Source organism: Sebastes fasciatus, chromosome 9 (genome assembly GCF_043250625.1).
Source record: "Sebastes fasciatus isolate fSebFas1 chromosome 9, fSebFas1.pri, whole genome shotgun sequence".
NCBI lineage: Eukaryota > Metazoa > Chordata > Actinopteri > Perciformes > Sebastidae > Sebastes > Sebastes fasciatus.
Window position 1 is genome coordinate 18908969 of NC_133803.1, and position 21134 is coordinate 18930102.

At 41.5% G+C, this 21134-nt stretch overlaps 1 protein-coding gene across 4 annotated transcripts in view; it reads right to left on the minus strand.

Moving 5' to 3' along the window:
* The window catches only part of LOC141774098 (vinculin-like), a 30340-nt gene that overhangs the window by 5446 nt on the left and 3760 nt on the right, over positions 1 to 21134 (minus strand). For 2 of the 4 annotated variants that reach the window (XM_074646441.1, XM_074646439.1), the window contains exons 2-18: positions 14466 to 14536; positions 13221 to 13371; positions 12534 to 12642; positions 10899 to 11021; positions 8745 to 8905; positions 6307 to 6397; positions 6070 to 6217; positions 5827 to 5980; positions 5168 to 5343; positions 3595 to 3785; positions 3162 to 3188; positions 2707 to 2906; positions 2256 to 2384; positions 1989 to 2138; positions 1779 to 1887; positions 1336 to 1638; positions 1121 to 1251 (exon numbers count right to left, since the gene is read on the minus strand). In XM_074646441.1, the coding sequence (XP_074502542.1) occupies positions 1121 to 1251; positions 1336 to 1638; positions 1779 to 1887; positions 1989 to 2138; positions 2256 to 2384; positions 2707 to 2906; positions 3162 to 3188; positions 3595 to 3785; positions 5168 to 5343; positions 5827 to 5980; positions 6070 to 6217; positions 6307 to 6397; positions 8745 to 8905; positions 10899 to 11021; positions 12534 to 12642; positions 13221 to 13371; positions 14466 to 14536 (2424 nt within the window). The remainder of the gene's footprint in view (positions 1 to 1120; positions 1252 to 1335; positions 1639 to 1778; positions 1888 to 1988; positions 2139 to 2255; positions 2385 to 2706; positions 2907 to 3161; positions 3189 to 3594; positions 3786 to 5167; positions 5344 to 5826; positions 5981 to 6069; positions 6218 to 6306; positions 6398 to 8744; positions 8906 to 10898; positions 11022 to 12533; positions 12643 to 13220; positions 13372 to 14465; positions 14537 to 21134) is intronic. The other 2 variants (XM_074646443.1, XM_074646440.1) reach the window with 1 other exon arrangement.

The window sequence follows — 21134 nt, forward strand, 5'->3', positions numbered from 1 at the left end:
CACTATGTGGTTTAGGAACAAAGGGGGGTGTGACTTTTGCACCATCCAGTGGTTTGTATCAATAAAGACATCAGAAGTCTTCATACTGGGGCTTTAAATAGTAGGCTGACAGGCAGAGTTTTGCTGCCCTCTCTGGTTGAAAGTTTCAGGCTCGTTTCACCTCTGACCACATGTAAATGTGCTCTGTTGCACCTGTAACCACACCCATCAGTGATGTCACGGGGTCCTGGGGTATAGCTGTTAAACAACTGAAAGTCAGCAAAGATATAATCTAAGTTACTCTTTAATCATGTGACACCATTTTGGTTTTGGTATAACCTCCTAGGCTATTCTGCTTGTCCTAATATTGCCTTTTTTCAATACATTTGATTGCTTAAATTTAAAAATTTCAGACAGAGAGCATGCGATACCCATCATTACTTATATTATAATGAAACCCCCTGATTAACTGGATTTAAATCTGAAGTATTTCTCTATAACACAAAATATTCCGGACTAGTTTAACACTCAAAAACTGTGTGATTGTGTACTGATTAGATTTGAATGACAGTGTAGACATACAGTCCTACAACTGTCATCAGGTGTTCCTAAATCCTGATTGGTGCACCGAAGTATGTGACATCATCTATTTCCATCTGAGCACCGCACACATGTGAAAGTGAGACCAGAAATCTCTCATGTGAAATGACCAAAACTGTTATAAATTATTAAAATGGTCACAATTACTCAGAGTAAGAAGCTGATTGAGAAAATAGGTGTTCAGGGCCTTTAAAGGTTGTTTGTCACCTGGTCAAACAGGCCTGCGGTTTGAGGTAATTGTTTACATTTTATTCATTCTTTATGTAATCTTCCACAGAAATGTAAGTGAGTATGCAATCTGCAACACCCAGCTTCACATTAACAGTTACCCCTGAGGGCTCACCACTCTAACCTGCTTTCTGCAGTAGGACACTGAGCAGCTCCACTGGAGCAGTGGGCAGTTCAATGTCACTGCTACCAAAGCAAAAAAAAATTACTTTCCCCATGCATTCATTTTTAGTAAGTGGTGGTGGGAAAGTGGTGGGTAATTAATTTACTGTGGATAATACTGTAGGAACTATGTGTGTTTGAATGTGCATACATGGAGCTGGAGCTGGTCCAGGTCAGGTGGTGGAGGAGGGAAGTCGGGCTCCTGAGGTTGGAAGGCTTCTCTAACTTTTCCGACTGCACCCAGGATCCTCAGACACGAGTCCAAATAGGCCTTCTGCAGAGCTGTGGAGGAGAGGGTAAAGAGAGATAATATAGTGAATTGAACACAGTATATTGAACATGTGTTTGCGTAGTGTATTCCTGTACCTTTATCCTGTATGTTCCCAGCCACAGCTTTAGCATCCATCACCATGGGGGAGATGGTGTGGGAGAGGTTGTCTGACGCGTTTTTCACTGTGTCTCTGAACCGCGGATCTTCAGAGTTCTCCACTTCCCTCTTAGCCACCAACAGGACCCGATTGGCTCGTCTCGCTATGCTCGTCGCCCCGGCAACAAGCATTTGGGGCTGAACATTCGCCATGGCAACTCGGCACTTGTCGATGTCTTTCTTTATAGCCTCCTCGGAGGCATCTAACAGAGATTTGGTGTCGATGGCTTCGTCCACCAGACCTGAGGCACACACAGATTAACCTCTGTTATCACATCTCATCTGCAGTATGTTAATGTTGTTTTGGGATGTATTTGTTGCAGCCTGCTGTGACACTGCAACTACTTTGAAATGTAAAAACTGTCAATAGAAAAATCCTCACTAGTGAGTTTCTCCACATTGTCAATCCACTGGTTCTTCATGGTGTCAAAGTGCTCGTACGCTGCTTTATTTCCAGGATTCTTCAACAAGATCCGAGCAGCAGAGGTCACCTGGACATTAACAAACATTGTCACACTGTGTACAACAGCTTCATGTTTCTATCAGTCTATGCAATCGTGCAACACAGGGACGCCAAAACAAACATGAGCACCTGTGGTGTGAGGTCCCTGGCATGTTTCACAGCAACATGTATCCCCTCTACTGTGGTCTTATTGGCCGATCCCACTGCAGCAGCCTTCTCCGCGGTCGCCCCCAGCCGGCCTGCGTGGGCCTCGAAGTTCCCTGCACGCTCATCAAAAACCTACAACAAACAATAATACTGGTTTAGTCAGAATGCAGACATCCTCTTTCATTCTTTACACACACACATAACATCTGGATTAATCAGAATCAGCACAGATTTGTGTACGTTACTGACCTCCTCTCTGTTGGGGGCATCGGCGGGAGCAGTTGCAGCCACAGCCAGCAGTTTGATAGGCGTGGTGGTGTCACTGAAAACATCAGATACTTCCTGGGTCATCACCTCCTGCATGTGCTGCCTCAGGTCCTGGTGGAAGCAGAGAGTGTTATATATCAGTCCACTAGGTGGAGCTCTGCACCAATACTTTAAATAATAATGACCATGCATGCATCCTCTATATACAAGACTCCATGTTTTTTTTTATGGATGCACCCTTCGATCAAATTGAAATATTCTACATGTCTTGTGGATTATTTTATTCACTGATATATTTGAAAAAGGTTGTGATTATTTAAAATAACCCCTGTGGGTTTGTGGGTTTGAACAATGTTTGGCTGCACAGCACAAGTTTTGTAATGACAGTGGAGTGATTCATTCGTAAATGAATGTGTGTGTTTGTGAGAGCTACCTTAAGGCTGTCCTGCAGTTGTGTGGCTGTAGCTCGTGCATGAGGAGCCTCAGCCTCGCCCCTGTTGGCCATGTCTGCCAAGGATGTCATTAGGAACTCTGTCCGGTCGCAGCGTCCAATCATATCCTGCCGATACGGGCCTAACAGGCCTCCTGCCAGCCGCTTCCCTTCTCCAACCATCCCTCTGATTGCTGCCTGACCTGGGGAGAGACAAAGTCATTCCCTCATCACATCTGGATACACAATATCTCCTCTGTTTTCAATTAAAACCAAGATACAATGATTACAAGTCCTTATTTAGACATGAAGCATCTAAGTACTAGGAATGACTGCGGTTCACATATCTTTTCTTGTAAATTATAAAAGGGGTTATAAAGTTTGTGTGAAGTCATTATGTGATTAATATCTATAGCATTTGGTTATATCCTCTAAGAAAGCATATCGTGGGCCGGTACCTGTGTTCCACTGTAGTATTTCACACTCTGCTCCCAAAGGGAAGCATGGGAGGAAATAGGAAACAAGCAAATGACAAAACAGGGATACAGCAACAGACATCAAACAAAGCATTAAAAACAACACAATGCTTCCTAAATGACGACATAAGTTCAGTTAGTCATTCAGTGAGTCACTGTGGGCATTTAAGGAAATGGCATCAGTCACCAGCACATGTCATGTCTGTTGAAAATGAGACACTTTGCGCCCTCGTGGACCATAAACACCTCACATCTTTCAGTATCCCATTTACTGCGAATCACGAAGAGTCCTGGGTGCTGCCTTGACGACTTTCACACACTCCCTCATCCACAAATGGCACGCAAGGTCAGAGCGTTTATTTTTAAACTACTACTACATCATCCCTCCCTTGAGCCGTCATCCAAGCCCGCTCACCTACTCCTCTGTCGTCCACTCCGGGGTTGTTCACCCAGCAGAGGGCCTGCTCCATCTTGCCCTCCAAGGTGACGGCAGGTTTGGTCGGTCTCATGTTGGCCACGGCCCGGTTGGTTTTGGACTGCAGTGTCAGCAGCGCCCCGCCGATCTGCTTTGCCAGCGCACGAGCCTCCGGGCTGTCACCTTTACCCCTGAGGCAGTAACAGATGGAGACATGATGTGAGGGGGAAACAAAAAGGTGTAAAAGCCACGTAGTGTAGAAATTAGATACAGACTTGAAACCCACCAGATGTGTCACCATAGCCCTGTTAGACACCACCTTTAAGGGAAATACTGTAAAAGGCTGATGCCACTTTTTCATCTGTTTTTGTCAACATCAATTTTTGTCTTGTGCAGCCAGAAATAAATATAAATAAAGGTACAAGTTCTGATCCAGGACAATAATTCTTCTAGAACAGTTCAAGGAAATATATACTGAGTTTCATTATTATTGACAGATTTAAGGCCAGAAGAATAAACAAGACATCCCAACTCGTCACATACCGCCGCTTTTTCACGCCCCTTGGCGTCACTTTATTTTCGCCATCAAAACCTCTATAGTTACCATTGGCGTCACTTTAGGATTAATCAACAAAACCACTATAGTTTTTGGTTTAGAAAAGAACTGCATGGTTGGGCTTAAAACTTTTACGTTTGTACAGTGCGTTTCATACCGACGCTAAAGAGTGCCGTGTGTGGCGGTACCGAACGTCGAAGGCCGTGACACAGCCTCGGTATTTGACACCCTGGGAATGAGAACGAGCTGGAATAAAATGTTATTTATATAGTTCATTTGTTTGAAATATTAACAAACTTTATATGTGTAGTATTTCTTTTAAGGCCATGTACAGCCAGTCCTTGTTTCTGAATCTAAATAGCCACATATTATATAAGTACTACCTTTCATAGACATGGAAATGTATGACGATCCATCAAATCTTTCCGTGCACTAGCACGGTAAAAATGTTTTCCTTTAAAAGTTCAGATCCAAAGTTTTTGTGTGGATCTCTATGACAGCTGGGCTGTTTGATTTACTTTGTCATATCTCTGGTTTCCTTTTATGGTCAGCACATGCAGTGGAAGTGCAGAAAATATAATCGTAATAGTGACTCATCATGCCGTGATTCACTGAACTACAGAAACATTTCATAAATGAACTGTTCCAAACTCAACGAACTGGCCATCCGACTGCATTTTTAAATTTGTTGTTTCAAATATGAGATTAAGTGGCATGAACCTTGAATTAAGTGGTATTTCCCTTTAAGGCCTACAAAGTTTTGATCCTCAGACTGTTAACCCTCCGTATAAACACCATAGCTCCATCTGTTCCACCACATATTCAAACAGTTAGAAACCTTATCGTAGGACTGATGCCCAGGGTTGACAGGCAACAACATATTTTCCAGGCAGGTAAAACATGCCACCTATTGGTGATGTGAGGTTGCAGTTTGAGCCTAGAAAAAGAGGGTCTAAGAATTACATAAAGTCACAAAACATCACAGGTCATGCATGTGTCAGAAGAAGGAAAGCGTACTGTCTGCGTAGCTCCACGAGTCTGGCGGTGAGGCCTGCGATCTCGCCGATGGAGCGCAGGATGTCGCCCCTCTCTTTGGGGTCTTCACATAGATCGGCGATGCGTTTGGCCTCTGCTAGTAGTGCTCTGATGTTCTCCTCCCCCTCAGGACCGCCGTTAGGATCGGCCAGCCAGGCCTAAAAAATGCACATATGTGGCTTAGTCTCATCAGATGAAACATAAATCTGTATCTTCAAGGAAAAGAAGACAAGTTCACTAAACATTGTATATTTATTAGGGCTGTCAAAGTGAAACTAGAACACCTAAGGAATCCATTGGTACCAACCATGTCATACTAGCCTGTTGAGAAGGAGGTTAAATAACGCTCCAAACTTACACTAAATTTTGGCAAGGAAAAACTGGCATGGCCATTTTCAAAGGGGTCCCTTGACCTCTGACCTCAAGATATGTGAATGAAAATGGGTTCTTTGGTTACCCAGGAGTAACTATTTAGATGTTGCTCTTATCCACATTAGCTTATATCTAAAATTATTCACTAAATATTACAATCAAATAGAACAAAGGAGACAGAAATAGTATACATATAATGCAGAGAGGAGGTATCATTCACTGGGGAGAGGGTTAACATGGATTACTGTGTAGTTGTTGTTTTATCTGACCTGTGCAGCGTCCAGCCTCCTGGCGATGGCCTGCTTGGCATTGATTAGAGCCTCCAATCTGCGAGCAGCACCGTCCACTTTGCCAAACAACAAGTCCAAGCCCTGCGAGCACTGGCCTGCCCGCTGCACACACCCCGGGGTCGGGCCCTGGCCTCTGTCACAAAAGAAAAACACACACAGCTAACACAAGATGACAAAAGAAAAACGGTTTAACTCACATTCTCTCATACAAACACACACTACCTGGCTCGTAGATCTGCAATCTGGTCAGTCATTTGTCCCAGAGCCTTGGTGGTTGCCAGTATATCTTTCCTTTCCTTCCCAGCACACAGCTCGCCCACCTTACCAGCTTCGTCCAGTATCACTCGCAGGGCGACCTCGCCGGGGTCTCCTGGGGGGCAACGACACACCACACATTGTGGAATAACATCTAAAAAGCTGATTGAGTGTTTTAGTAGAAAGCATAAATAATCCAGTCACCTGGTTGTCCATGTGGGTCTTTGAGCCAGTTTTTAGCCTGTGCCATCTTAGACTCAATCAAAGCCAGATATCTCTTCAAAGCCTCCATATCCTGAGGGAAAGAGAAAAAGCAGCATTGAGTGTAGCAGTGGGTATTTAATGGGTATTAAGTGGATATTAAATAACAAGGCGCCGCTTTATATTATGGCATACTGTAAATAAAGAGTTGTCAATAATGCCTTTAGTAGTAATTTTCTAAAACAGCTGGGCACTGTCACTTTTAGCAAACGCTACTCAGACAAGAATAAATAGTTCTTTTGTTGGGGACTACTTTCAGTTGCAGATTAATACACATTTGCTCTGCAAGTGTGTATTTACAGCAGCAGGACGGTGTAGATGAGATTGTTTCAACATAAATTACAGTGCTGGTGTTCAGCTCTCATGTTTATACTTTATCAGGCTTTGGCTACACAAATAAAAACCTGTTAGTAGGGGTGTAACGATACATCGATCTGGATCGATATATGGATTCAATGATCAACGATCCAGTATCATCGATGCAAAATGAAAACATCAATACATATCGTAATCTAAGATACGCCTTTATTTTGAAATTCTTAACTGATAAAAAAACATTTGCAATTAAACATGAGAAATGTGGCACTTTATAGTGAAGTCATTCAACAGGAGGTCTATTTTTATTCTTTTTATTAAAAATAATAGTTTTTAATTTAAATGTTTGGAAGAGCCCAGTGTTAAAATTGCTCAATCATATTTCAGTTGCTTTTTTTATGAGTTGATATAAATGTAACTGCTGTGTTTAATGGGCATATGATATCGTCTCATATTGATCGCAGGCCCCTGAATTGGATCGGATCGAAATCGTGTCTTTGCTGACTTTGTGATATCGGCAAATATTGTATCGTAAATCGTAATCGGTAAATATCGTATACTACCTGTTAGTAGGAACAATTCACTGTTGATTTTGATCTTTTTGTGGGATTTGTTGACAATAACAAAAAAAAAAATATCATCAGCTTTTAAAGGATCCCAAAAATGTGTAATTATTGATGTTTTACAAAGCATTTATAACTTTGCAAAGTTAAACTGTGTGTTACTCAGTCATTAATAAATGGTTACTGCATTACAGCGTCGCAGCCAAATATATCTCCTTAATCGTTGGCTCTCAACCTGGCGACCAAAAAACTTACTTTTATTAATGTTTATTATCTGTAAAGCAGTAAAGGAAATATGTGCTAACCGGGGATAAAGTCAACACAAGTCTTTATGTTGCATTTTCAGAACTTCTGTATAGCCCAATTAATGAACTGATATGTTGTTTATAATAATTACTAATGAAAGAGAGGATAATGAGACATTTAAGGGAGGATAACCTCAAACTCTTTGCTTTATAACAGGTGGAGCGATAAAAAGCCTTTTTCCAGCTGAGAGGAGAATGAACCTACTAAGTGGAAGCGTTCAATACAACCCATCTATTATGGATGTGTCTGGACACCAACCAGCTTGTTTCTATAATTCATGACTTGAGTGGATGACCGTCGTCATCGTGTGCCGGCGGTTCCCCCACACGCCGACAGTATAAGTGCTTATCACAGCTCATACACAGAGTATGTTGACAGCAAACACACACACACAAAAACACAAACAGACAGATCATTGTCTGAGGTAGCTGTGTGCAGAGAAACATGCAGGGTTACAGGTTAGACTAGTGAAACAGATCTCGTGGCACAGTCTCTAAAGAAAACATTTCCAAGAGAGAATATTCTGCCTCAAAAACAGCATCTTATTAAGCTACTGACAGCTCCATCACACAGTAAACATCAGCAGCAGGAGAAGGAAAATACCATGATTGAACATGGACTGATTTTCTGAAGCTGTTATTGTTAAAAAAGCTTAAAATAACTGTCATCTGTTTCAAGCCATTTGACTCAAATGGACATCTAGAGACAAACAGATGCACAATATAGTGACAATATAGATCACGTCAGCTAACAGTCAGTGGACTAAAACACATGACACACTTACTGCTAAATACCAGCATGACAGATACATAATGTAAGCATGAGGACATGTTTCCTTCTCTCTCACACAGACACACTTGCATGCTGGAAACTGCAGAGGGGGAGAGAAACAGGCTTACCTTCTACAGGGAGGAAAAGAATGGAGGAGGAAGGTAAAGAAAGAAAAGAAAAAGAAAAACCAGGAGTTATACTACCGAGCAAAAAGAAAAAGTGGAGACAGAAAGTAAAGAGTGAATTTTTTTTTTTGTTGGAAGATGCTCTCTGCAGCACAGAGGGATGTGTGGACAGAGTGTGTGGCTATGTGTGTGCAAACAGGCACTCCAAAGCAAAAGTGAATATCTGATTTAGGTATGTAAGTAGTTTTTTGGGGGTATAAAATGAAGAAATCAGAGCTCAAATGTGCAGCACAGGTCATACCTTATTGGCCCAGGCATCCTCATCCCACGTGGTGAGCTGTAAGACTCTTATGATCTCGTTGATCTCAGCGCTCATCTTCTCAAAGGTGAACTTCCTGTTCCTCTCGGCCTCCTCAACGCCAGCACCTCGACTGCTCTTGGTTGCGACAAAAATCTTGATGGCTGAGGACAGAAATATGAGTATTTATGATTGTAGTCATACAGGAGCATATATTCATCACAAAAGATGCAACTATTTATTTTAAAATCCCCCACTCATAGTGTAAAAAAGAAGCTGTGGCAAAACCCCAAAAAGAGTTTTCTCCAGAAACGTCAAAATACCCAACAAACAAAAACTACCATCAGAATAATGTGAAGCGTACTATAATATAATAATCACTAAATTATAGAGGCATTTCAGCTGTATTTGCTTTATTTTTGGTCACTTGGGGGATAAACAACCTTTTAAGTTGGGTCGTGTCTAGAAGGTAACCTGCAAATTGCAAAAACTTACAAAATGCCGATGATCTATCCTAACCTTAACTATTCGAGATCAAAGCCTAACCTTAGCTATTCAAGGTCAATGTCTAACCTTAACTATTCAAGGTCAATGTCTAACCTTAACTATTTGAGGTCAATGCCTAACCTTAACTATTCAAGGTCAATGTCTAACCTTAACTATTTGAGGTCAATGCCTAACCTTAACTATTCAAGGTCAATGTCTAACCTTAACTATTCAAGGTCAATGTCTAACCTTAACTATTTGAGGTCAATGCCTAACCTTAACTATTCAAGGTCAATGTCTGACCTTAACTATTCAAGGTCAATGTCTAGCCTTAACTATTCCAGGTCAATGCCTAACCTTAACTATTCAAGGTCAATGTCTGACCTTAACTATTCAAGGTCAATGCCTAACCTTAACTATTCCAGGTCAATGCCTAACCTTAACTATTCAAGGTCAATGTCTAACCTTAACTATTCAAGGTCAATGTCTAACCTTAACTATTTGAGGTCAATGCCTAACCTTAACTATTCCAGGTCAATGCCTAACCTTAACTATTCAAGGTCAATGTCTAACCTTAACTATTCAAGGTCAATGTCTAACCTTAACTATTCCAGGTCAATGCCTAACCTTAACTATTCAAGGTCAATGTCTGACCTTAACTATTCAAGGTCAATGCCTAACCTTAACTATTCCAGGTCAATGCCTAACCTTAACTATTCAAGGTCAATGTCTAACCTTAACTATTCAAGGTCAATGTCTAACCTTAACTATTTGAGGTCAATGCCTAACCTTAACTATTCATGGTCAATGTCTGACCTTAACTATTCAAGGTCAATGTCTAACCTTAACTATTTGAGGTCAATGCCTAACCTTAACTATTCATGGTCAATGTCTGACCTTAACTATTCAAGGTCAATGCCTAACCTTAAACATCTTGCGAGAGTTTTGCAATTTGCGTGTTACCTTTGAGATACGACCAGAAACTTGTGAGCAAAATATTGCTTATTTATATGTCCAGCAGATACAAAGCAACATTATCATTCATTTAGAGTCGTGTTTCTGGCCACTTGACGAATATAAGTCCAATATTCAAACTCCTTTTAGCTTTGTTTTTGGTCTCCACCGTCTGCTCTATTGTCTTCACCATTTGGTTGCTAACTTAATCTCTCTGGTGCTGCATGTAGCGTACAGTGGGTTTGTCAGAGCTTTTTCAAAAACGCCACTGATGAGAGCCGTGAGAGTGAACCAAAACATTAAAGTTGTGGGCCAGAAAAAAACCCAGAATCAATGAGCTGAAAGATGCTAAAACACTCCATAGAGCTGAGGGGAGCTGCAAAGTCAGGTGATATTTATCTGCAGATAGATAGTTACGTGATCTATTTTTAATGTGAAAATATTGATTATAGACACTTAAAGTTGCAAAATGGATCTTGATCTTGCACGACCAAACTATGAGTCCAAACTTTTTTGACATTACATCCACAGTGAATGTGCAGCTCTAACAGTGTCTCTCTTTGTGGCTGGTGCAGTGTACAGTATGAGAGACGATGTGTGTGTAGTCAGTCTGGCATCCCCAGCAGCTAATGACTGTAATTATCAGCGTCGCTATGACAACTGTTGGATGCTCAGTGACCTGCGCTGTCATTTGCCCACACAGTCGCGCATACCTACCCGATATAAGAACAGGCAGCAGCTCTTTGACAGTGTTCATGGCGTTGACGAGCATCTGTCTGTGTTCTTGGTGCGTCAGCTCCTGCTGCCTCTCCTCAATCATCTTTGACATTTTGGTCATCCCTGAGGATAAGAAAGAAAAAATGGGGAGAATTCATTGTCCAAAATCAAACCAATCAGCAGGTAGAATGCAGCAAATGTTCGTGATCTTGAGTTTGTTCACAGTTTTAAGCTCTAACAATCAGAGGCCGAGGGAATCCTCCGGCGTATTCACCAACTGAGTAGCTCCAACACATCCAAACAGATCATTACTTCACGAACGACTGATCTCGTACAATGACGGCATCAGTCACATGTGAGAAAACCTTGGCATCAGATTTCCTCCAACTCATTATGCCACAGCGCTCTGACAACTCAATTGACCTTTTACCTCTGATAATAAATAGGCTGTTTATGGTCCTCCTCTCCTGCCAGTGAAAAGACTCTGATCCTTAATCACAGCATCAGTCGGTAGTTCATTTTGCTTTTCATCATGACAGATAGATCTTTAACTGACAGAATAGTCTAAGATGATTGCACCGTTAATGTTTTAGTGGTGGCCCTTGTAAAACATCGCCACAAATACCGAATATTATGATGCACAGTAATTATCTATACAGTTTACTGAATGTATACAGATTTTAATAAAGACTCATAGGATTAAAATTTCTGGATTTCAAAATTTGTTATTGATGTTAACAAATATTATGCTTAACCCAAGTTGTCCTTGAGTCCCAGTATAACTAGAACAGGGCTGCAACTAACCATTCTTCAATATAAATCCATCTGCATTTCTGAGATAATTAATATGAAAGCTGTAAAGATCTCATTCTTATGAATTATTTTCTTCTTTTTTTAATATGGAAGTCCCTTGCAACATGCCCTGTCTGACTCTGGCTGACGACCTTTGTTGCACGCTCCATCTCTCCTCGTAGTTCCACACTTTTGCTACCATCAACTATTGAATAAAGACATAAATGCCCAGGAATAATCTTTAAATATTTTACAATGTATATGCTCAAACTAATTTTGGATGGGGGCTCTTCTATAAGGACTATGTGATTCTCAGTTTCAGTCATGAAACTTTACCTCTAAAGTGACATTTAAAGATCCTCATGGAGTCGTCCTAACTGAGTAGCAGCTTTAAAGGTACAGTGTGTAGGATTTGGTGGCATCTAGTGGTGTGGTTGAAAATTGCAACCAACTGAATACACCTACGCTCACTACTCCCTTTCCAAATGCTGCGGTAATGTGAGTCGCTTCGCTCAGAGGCCATCCTTACCATAATAACACTTGAGAAGCAACAAATCAGACGGTGGCTGGCGGTAACACAATTAAACGTGTCGGAGAATTACGGTGGCCTTCAGGTAACGTGAAAGTGTTTGGTTTGTCCGTTCTGGGCTAGTGTAGAAACATGGCGGAGCAACACGCCGGACTCCGTGAAGAGGACCTGCTCCCTATGTAGATATGAAGGACTCATTCTAAGCTAACAAATTGTAATATTGTATTCTATTTCTGCTAATAGATCCCCCAAAATGTTGCACACTGTTCCTTTAAAACTGCACTTTTTTTCTTTCAAAGGAAGCTCCTGCTGACCTGGTCCCAGGTTCTTGGTGTAAGTGATGAGGTCCTCCATGGTCTCCACCACCTCCGCTACTGTCAGATACTCTAGGATACCTTTACACACTCGAATTATCTTACGCACCTAAGACACAACACAGACATAATCACAAGCAGGTCATGTATTCAGGCATTAAATCAAGATGATTAGAGACAAACTTATTATGAGAACAAAAATTCAATGTGTGCATGAGTTTGTTTTATACAACAAAGTTATCCTGTTCTTTGTGTGGTGTCTGTGTGTGTTGGTGTGTCTACAGTCTTGTGATGTGCGTCTTGTGACTGTGGGAAGTTGCTCTTAAATGAGGCCAGTGATGAGACGTGGTGATCACGTGCCCAATGTGATTCCACTTATCAGACACACAGACACACACACACACACATGCCATGCGGGCTGGTACATACCATATCCTCACACGCACTACCGCCACACACACAAATACACATCATGAGTTATGACAGAGGGAAGTCATTTGATCTCTGTGATTAGATCTGGCTGCATTTGAGACTCCATTACAGAATTGCTCTAAGCTGAGTTTCTCCTTCCTGCAGCTATATAAAGCTTTATTTCCCTGAAAGATGCCACACCTATGAAGTAAGAGTGATTCTCAGGTCACACACACATTGATACGAGGAGGCAAACACACACTAACACACACACACCTCTGCCTCGTCAAAGGTAAGGAGCAGGTCGGACGTTCCAGACAGTATCCCTCTGGATCCGTCGATCAGGTAATCTCGTGCAGGAACAGAGTATGGATCTGCCTTTAGCATCTGAGCCGCCTGGACGAGCTTAGAGCTCGAGTTCTCCACCCTGAAAACACACAGACGTGCAGCATATATACATTTACCAATCGGAGGAATTTAACGCCTTGTAAATCAAACGGATCAGATCTCATGTCTAGAAAAGAAAACCACCTGTCACTCGCTTAAAGAAGCTGCTCTCCACAGATGGTAACAAGGTGCACACGTAGGAAAGTGCACCAAATTTGAAGAGATTTTTTTGTTTAGTTCTGACATTTGAAAGATTGTATTTGAATGAACTGTAATCAAATCTGGGATTCAGAGTTTGCTGTGTTTGCAATAACCTTTAATTCAGTTAAATCTGACAATTTGTCATTAACTAATAAAGTTTGGGGGCTTTTCTTACTTGAAATGCCTATTCCTTAGAGATTAATGATTAGCTTAACCTGGAGATGGGTTTTAAGAGCACTTGAATGAAGCCAAGTTCCTCCTCTTTGTGACCCCCGTTGGTCAGGGTATCCGTGGCTGCTGGTTCATCTATATTTAGGCTGGTTCACATTCCCAACGCCCCTTTCTAAGCCCTGTGAGTGAGATTTATGGGGTAGTGCCCCGTGCATGTGCGAGCGGGCTTAAGAGAGCAGCGTGTTGACCTTTTTTTGATTTTGGAAATTAAAAAACAATCAACAACAGACAAGGAAATCAGGGAGAGAACAAACTGGAAATCGAGTATATCATATGCACAATAAAAGCACAGACAAAATGCATCACACACAGGCGAGCAAACACAGCCAGATGTCTAAAGTTGCAGGATTGCTGAGTAGCAGCTCTCAGAGTTCATGTCAGCTCTTTGGATGCAAGCTGGAAAACAACAAGCAGCCTCTCAGCGGTCTGGATGCAGGGAGCCGGACGGCCGCCCGGGTGAGGGCCTCAGAAGTGGCTCTTTGTTGCAGCTGGGAACGCAGCCACGTTTCCTGACATTAAATCGTCTGGAATCCTCTTTTTAACAAGTTCTCTGTCTCTACTGAGATAAAAGTGGATCATTTCCATAATTTTGTCACTGGGTATTTCTGTGAGTGACTGTGGGCCAGAGAGGGACAGAGGGAGGCATTCAAAGAAACAAGAGCAGTGCTTTTTTCTTGCACAGTGCTTCAGAGATAGACTTACTTAATGAACGCAGGAGGCATGTCTCTCTTCATCACCTGGTCCTCGGTGGTTTGAACAGTCTCCTTCCCCACCTGCAACACACACACACACAGATGGACCATTTATTCTATTATCATTAGCTGCAGCACGACAGGAAATACTATTCAAGTGAGCACTATTAATAGTCTGAAGGGTGAACGGGTGTGTATCAATTCACACCTATTTCAACCATGTGTGCATGTCATATCGTTCAAGCTTCGAGGGACGTCTGTTATTCTCCACGAGGGCGGGTGGGGAAAAGACGTTTACGCTGCTCTACTTTAGGTCTGTAGAGTCATCAGTACAACATCAACGATGCAGGAAATGTTTGCTACATGTAGGAGACTAATCATTTTCCACATTAAATCAGGCACAAATGATATTCGGGGCCTGGTAAATGTAAACGTATATGCTCTGTTTTTACTGAACAAATCGAACTTGACAGTCGCAAATGCGAGTATTGATTTTTCTATTAGAGCTGCTACGTCTGTACCCAACCATGTTTTCTTTCTGAATGTGGTTCAAACTAAAAAACTTTGACGTTTTCGCTGAGTTCTGGTTTCCTCCCACAGTCCAAAGAAATGCAGGTTAGGTTCACTGTTGACTCTAAATTGCCCGTAGGTGGGAATGATTGTCTGTCTCTATGTGTCAGCCCTGTAATAGTCTCTGATGTACCCTGCCTTCGCCCAATGTCATCAGGATCGGCTCCAGCAGATTACAGATAATGGATGGAAAGATTCGTTGCACACAATAAATATTCTCGCTCAACAAATGTGTGAATAATGTAAATACATGAGTTTCTATTTTGGAGTCAAACATTTCAACGTCACTGACAAACACAAATACGCATTCATGTCCTGCTGCGCATGTTACTGAATTAAGCAATTTTCCTTAATATTTTGATAATTGCACAGAAACATTATCACCTCCACATTGACTATATTCAGGTGGTTTCAATATGAATAACTATTTTTTCCCTGTTTTGTACTGAAATTGCATAACTCACTTGCATACAGACACAGAGTCACAGTGCGTAACGCATATGTGCACACACACACACACACGCACTTGAGATGCAATTACAGTGAGATGATGACATCAGTCTCTTGCTGCTGCGTCGATGAAAGTCAGTTAATAGACTTTCTGGCTCCAGAGACTCGGGAGGCAGCCATCACACAAACAACACAGATTCACCTACACTACACTGAACCTCTTTGCAATTATAGACATTTCTGCTGCTGTCGACTATACTGGTCATACACTAAAATATAGCTACTCTAGTTTGTGCAAGTAATGCATCGATAACTAATGCCATTATCAGTGGTTGTATTTTATGAATCAGTGTTTTCATCTCAGTGTAACTCATGTGTGCAACTCAAAATAACTCTTTCTTACTTTGAAAGGACCAGTCCAGCTAAAGTTTTTAAGCATGAACTTGAACTAAACAACAATAAACCTTTAACCTATAGACACCAACAACATGCAATGATAGTACTGAGAGGATGAACTTTATGACGACCCACTCTGCCCTGACTGTTGCTTGGCTTGTGTGACTGCTGTCTTGGAGATGGGCGTGGCAGAGGGTCATCAGTGAAATGGCAATACCTGGGTCCTGTGTGCCAGTGCTCCTTTAAAAACCCTGTTGGAGCTCAGTTTATGGTTCCCTCTCCTTCCTGAAACACCCATTTGGCTTAGGGTTAGCGTTATGGTTTGTGTTGCTGCACCATACAACATTGCACTCACACACACTGCTGAATTTACTGATTCCACACACCACTATTAGTTTAAGTGTTCCTCTTATTTTTTCTTTGAATTAATAATTTAACTGGCTTTGTTGTGTGCATCTCCCTCTTTTGTCATGGCCTGGTTTGTGGCAACTTTTACACATAAATAAGATGTGTTTCATGATCATTCTAGCCTTTCTAAATTAAATGTATACTTTGGCATATAGTCACCTTCCCCGTCGTTTTAAATTAATTTAGATCTAAATCTGTATGATACTTTGTCTGGCAGTGCAAAATGAATCGACACAAATACGATCAAAACATCTGAAGGGTTACGGTAAATGCATCTTGGTGAATTTCCTTGTTTATAAAAGGCAGGGAGTTTGCCAATTCTAAACTGAGAGGAATGCAGCTCTACAGGTAGAGCGCGCCCGGATGAAACCCTCCGGACGAAGTCACGCCAGGTGACGGATCAAAGAAGAGCTGTGTGAGCTCCTGAGTTTCCTGTAAGCAGCAAAGCTCGGTATCGATTATTCAATACGTAATTAATGAGAAGTTAAGAGGTTTGCTGGACGCACTGACATTGGGATGTGTGTGTGGCTGATCAGCGGGAAACAGACAGCTGCTGTCAATCAAAGCTGACACAATACAATACAGTCTCATCTCAGATCCACAGACATCAGCTCTGATGTGGGTGCAGCATTCATACACTCTTTTTATTAACATATTTAACATATCTAACAGTCCAGTCAAATCAAAGAGTGATGGCAAAAGTCAATTCCCGCAAGTATGATTAGCAATTCTTTAATTAGAAAATGTCTTGGTCTATTTTAGTCTCTTCCAACTCCTCAGGGAAATATCTGGTTCTTAAGCTGCTTAATGCTTCAACATGTTCATCAACTAGTTTCTAACTTTGTCTTTCTGCTGTTTGGCGTTTCTGGTAGAGTACAGCTGCCTGCTAAGCTGGAAACAAAGCTGATGAGAGCTGTGAGAGCGAGCAAAAACATTAACGGTGCTAAATACGAGATTGTGAGTATTTCTATTCCATCTCAACGGCTCTCAACATGGTTAAAGCGAGCCGCAGCTTGGAGCTAACAGTGCAAACAACGGCGAACGTGCTGACGGAGATAACAGTGTTTACCTGAGGGGGAAATGGAGGCTGGGTGCTACGCTTCCGCGACAATGCCGTCGGTCGGGACGGCGTTATCGGCTGCAACCGCTCTGTGAGAGCAGTGCAGAGCAACGGCGGTGAGCTAGCCAGTGGGGCAAGCTCACATGCATTAAAGGCATGCACGGCCGGCCCGGCGATGTCAACAAAGCAAGGAGAAGCTCGGATTTCAACACACACAGAGGGAGTGCGACTTAATTCTCTGCTCAGGTAGACATTACTCCTCTATATCTTTACATAGCAAATAGTTGTTTGCTATGAGGGGTGGAAGTAACAAGAAAATATTGATAAAAATGCATGTGAATTGAAAAATAGAGCTGTAAAAAAGGATGTGGAATGAATGTGATACATTTCTGTTTCAAATAAAATGTCTCATAAACGTTTATCAGATCAATTGACAATTTATCCCTATTTTTAAAAATTCACATGCATTTTCAGCACTTTCATTATTAATTCGTAAGCATTTATCACTTCCCTTTTCTTCAGTTATTTTTGTTACTTCCACCCTTGAGGCCTATTTCCTTAAATGAGAGATTGCAATTTTGTGTTGTGAATGATGAATGTTGAATGTAGGACGGGGAAAATGATGAAACATGGCTCTGTTTTCATCATATCACGACTGTTTAAGTCAAATCACTTCATAATTTATTTCATTTCACATGCATCTTCATTACCTCCATTTTTATCAATTCATTTTTTCCTTCCACCCCTCATAGTTTGCTGCTATATTTATGCTCTGGATATCGAATTTAGCACCTTTAAATTTACGGGTCGTAAAACCAACACAGTGTGGAGCTGAAAGATGCTAAAAAGTGTTTTAGCATCGTTCAGATCATTGTGTGGAGCTGAGAGGAACTACAGATTTGGGTGATGATTCTCTGTAGGTGACTCCTTTCACGTTACACATTTGATCCATTATGCATACAAAAATGTTGGTCGGTGCAGCTTTAAAGACATACCTGTATTACATATTTGATCGTAAATTACATAATTGATTAGCAAGATGGAATTAATCAACATTCTGTCAATCAAGAAAACAATTTATCAACTCACTATTTCAGCACTTGATAACACAATAAAAATGGATATAATCCTGCTATATAATATAAGCCAGGAGTAGATTTGAGGCAGACTGAGAAGCAGAGGGGAAGTGTGGACACACAGCCGGAAATTAAGACTCATCCTGGGTCTGCCAACGAACAAGAAGAGATGGCTCATATTTACATGATGGAGCGGGCTGAGGACAGTTGGTTTGTGTGTGTGTGTGTGTATGGAGGTGGGAGGGTGGACTATGAGGCTTGGCAGTGTCTTGTTTGAAGACGCCAGAGACACTATCCCTCCCTCACAGGCTGCCGGTGTCCGACTGAAAGTGGCTATTTCTCCATCCCTCCTCTTCTTTCCTCCTTCTGCATCACGCTGTTCAGACAGTTTCACTCGGCACTCCTCGCATCCCTCCTCTTTCTCTCCCTCTTCCTCTCTTTCTCCCTCCAGTGTGTGGTTACTTCACTCAACGGTAAATCTATTTATTCCTTCCTCCCCCTCCCCCAGTACATACTCAGGATCTATGTTGACTCCTTCAGGAGCAGCAGATATACTTCACAACCACCACCAAGGCAGCTCTCTCTCTCTCTCTCTATCTCTCTCTGTCATCAGCACAACTTCAACACTTTCAACCAAACACACCAACAGCATCCTTCAGATCTTTAGTTGAATCAGCGTCAGCCCACGCACCACCTCTGACAGATTGAGACTGACACCATCTTATGTGTGTGTGTGTGTGTCTAAGTGTCTCAGTGACCTAGATTTTAAGTACCCCCCACAGCCAGCCAGCCCACCCTGGACGGGCCGGTAATTGTATCAGTGTGCAGTGGCACTCGTGTGTGTGTGTGTGTGTGTGTGTGTTATATCTTGGCTCAAACTGTGTTGGAGTGAATCAGCTTTCTATAATAAAGCACATGCACTCAGACGTGTGTGTATTTGAGCTTTAGGTGTCTTTTACATCCAATTAAGTTTATCTACACACCAACCAGTGCTGATATTACAATCTCTGTTCTCAAGCACCTTTTGTGCTCTCTTTCAGCACCTTCTTGTCTCCCACTTCTTACCTCTCACTCCTCTATCAGTGGACTACACGATACTCATCATTTCAACTGCATGTAGCTATAGGCGTTTAGCTGTGTTGTGCCTCTTGAGTACAGAACACTAAATAGGAAAAGACAGGATCTGAGGAGAGGTATCGGCATGTTTTACTTTTTATTACATCCCACTTTTCCTCTATTGCGTTAATATTTTTATCCCTCCATCCAAACAGCATTTCCTCTGTCCCACACCTCCCAGTGTCACTGTGTCCTCGGCCCTTATCTCTCCCTGTAGCCTCACATCTCCATCATCCGAGACCCAGCGACATGCCCCAGGCTGCCATTAGCCTCCTTCTGCTCTCTGTCTGGTTGGATCAACTGAACGGATCAACGAGGACAAGCAGAGAAAGGAGAGAGAGAGAGATGGAGGAGAGGTGTGCCCGGTGGACATCAAGGACTCAGTGCAGCTGGATGGTATCGCATAAAAGGCGGATTTTTCATTAAGACACGCCACTGTGTTTGAGTTCACACTGAATAGCCCTTTTTCATTATCAGTTAATGAGATATTTATCTAAATGATCTTATGTGTCCTTGCACAGGGAAGCAGCTGCTGAATGTGGAGACTATTCAAAACTTTGACAAACTACAACCACACTCCATTTTGTGTTGGTCCTGTGATAATCAATTGGTTTGCTACCTCATTTCATTTTATTTTAAAACAAAATTGTAACTTGCACACTTTGTTAATACATAGAATGTCATTGCACACTTTGCTATAGTATGTTATTGTTATTCTATGTTCATATTTTATATTTTCTAAGCTAGTTGTATAGTAGTCTGGTATATTTATAGTGTATTCTAATATATTCTTTATATTATAGTATAGATATTATCTCTAGTGTTGATGTGTATATTTACTGTTCCTGTGCAATGCCTAGATAACCTGCTGCTGTTACACAATCATTTCCCAATTTGGGATCAATAAAGTACATCTATCTATTTATCTATAAGAACAATAAAATATGCCTTATTCATTAAAAAACTAAAAGTAAATGAATTACCTTAAAGGAACAATTCACACAACAAACATATCTGAATGGATAGATCACTCTGAGTACAGGCACTGTAATTCGTATCCCACAAAATCAATTTGTATGTAATCCATGTAATGGTGAATCAGGAAGTATAAAGTGAGGCGAATGCCACGTAGGGAGGAGGTCGGTGTGGATGGGTAGCTCAAAAAACTCAAAACTTTCGCCCAGGAGACCGGCGTTCGTGTCCTGTGTGAAACCAAAAGTCATCGTTTATTTATTTGTCACGTAACTTACGTACTTGAGTAACACCACTTCCCTGGTTATTGTAAGCCAGACCATGATCTTTTCCTAAACCTAACTAAGTCATTTTTTTGCCGAGACCTATGGACGTTGATTCTTGTGAAGGCGGAAGTTTATTTTGAAAAGACAGTATGCATGTAAAAAGCGTAAACTGACCTGGTTGCTGGACATTCGTAGGAAAGAAAAAGGAGGAAAAACTTTTTCGTAAGATAAAAAACGTTGTATAGTAAGTTTGAGTGAACTGTCCCTTTAAATTGCATGACTAATCATTTTAATTTAGTGTGCAGTTTGTACTCAAAGGCTTTCCAGGGTAGCCTTTTAATAACATGTCATAAATTGAAGTTAAA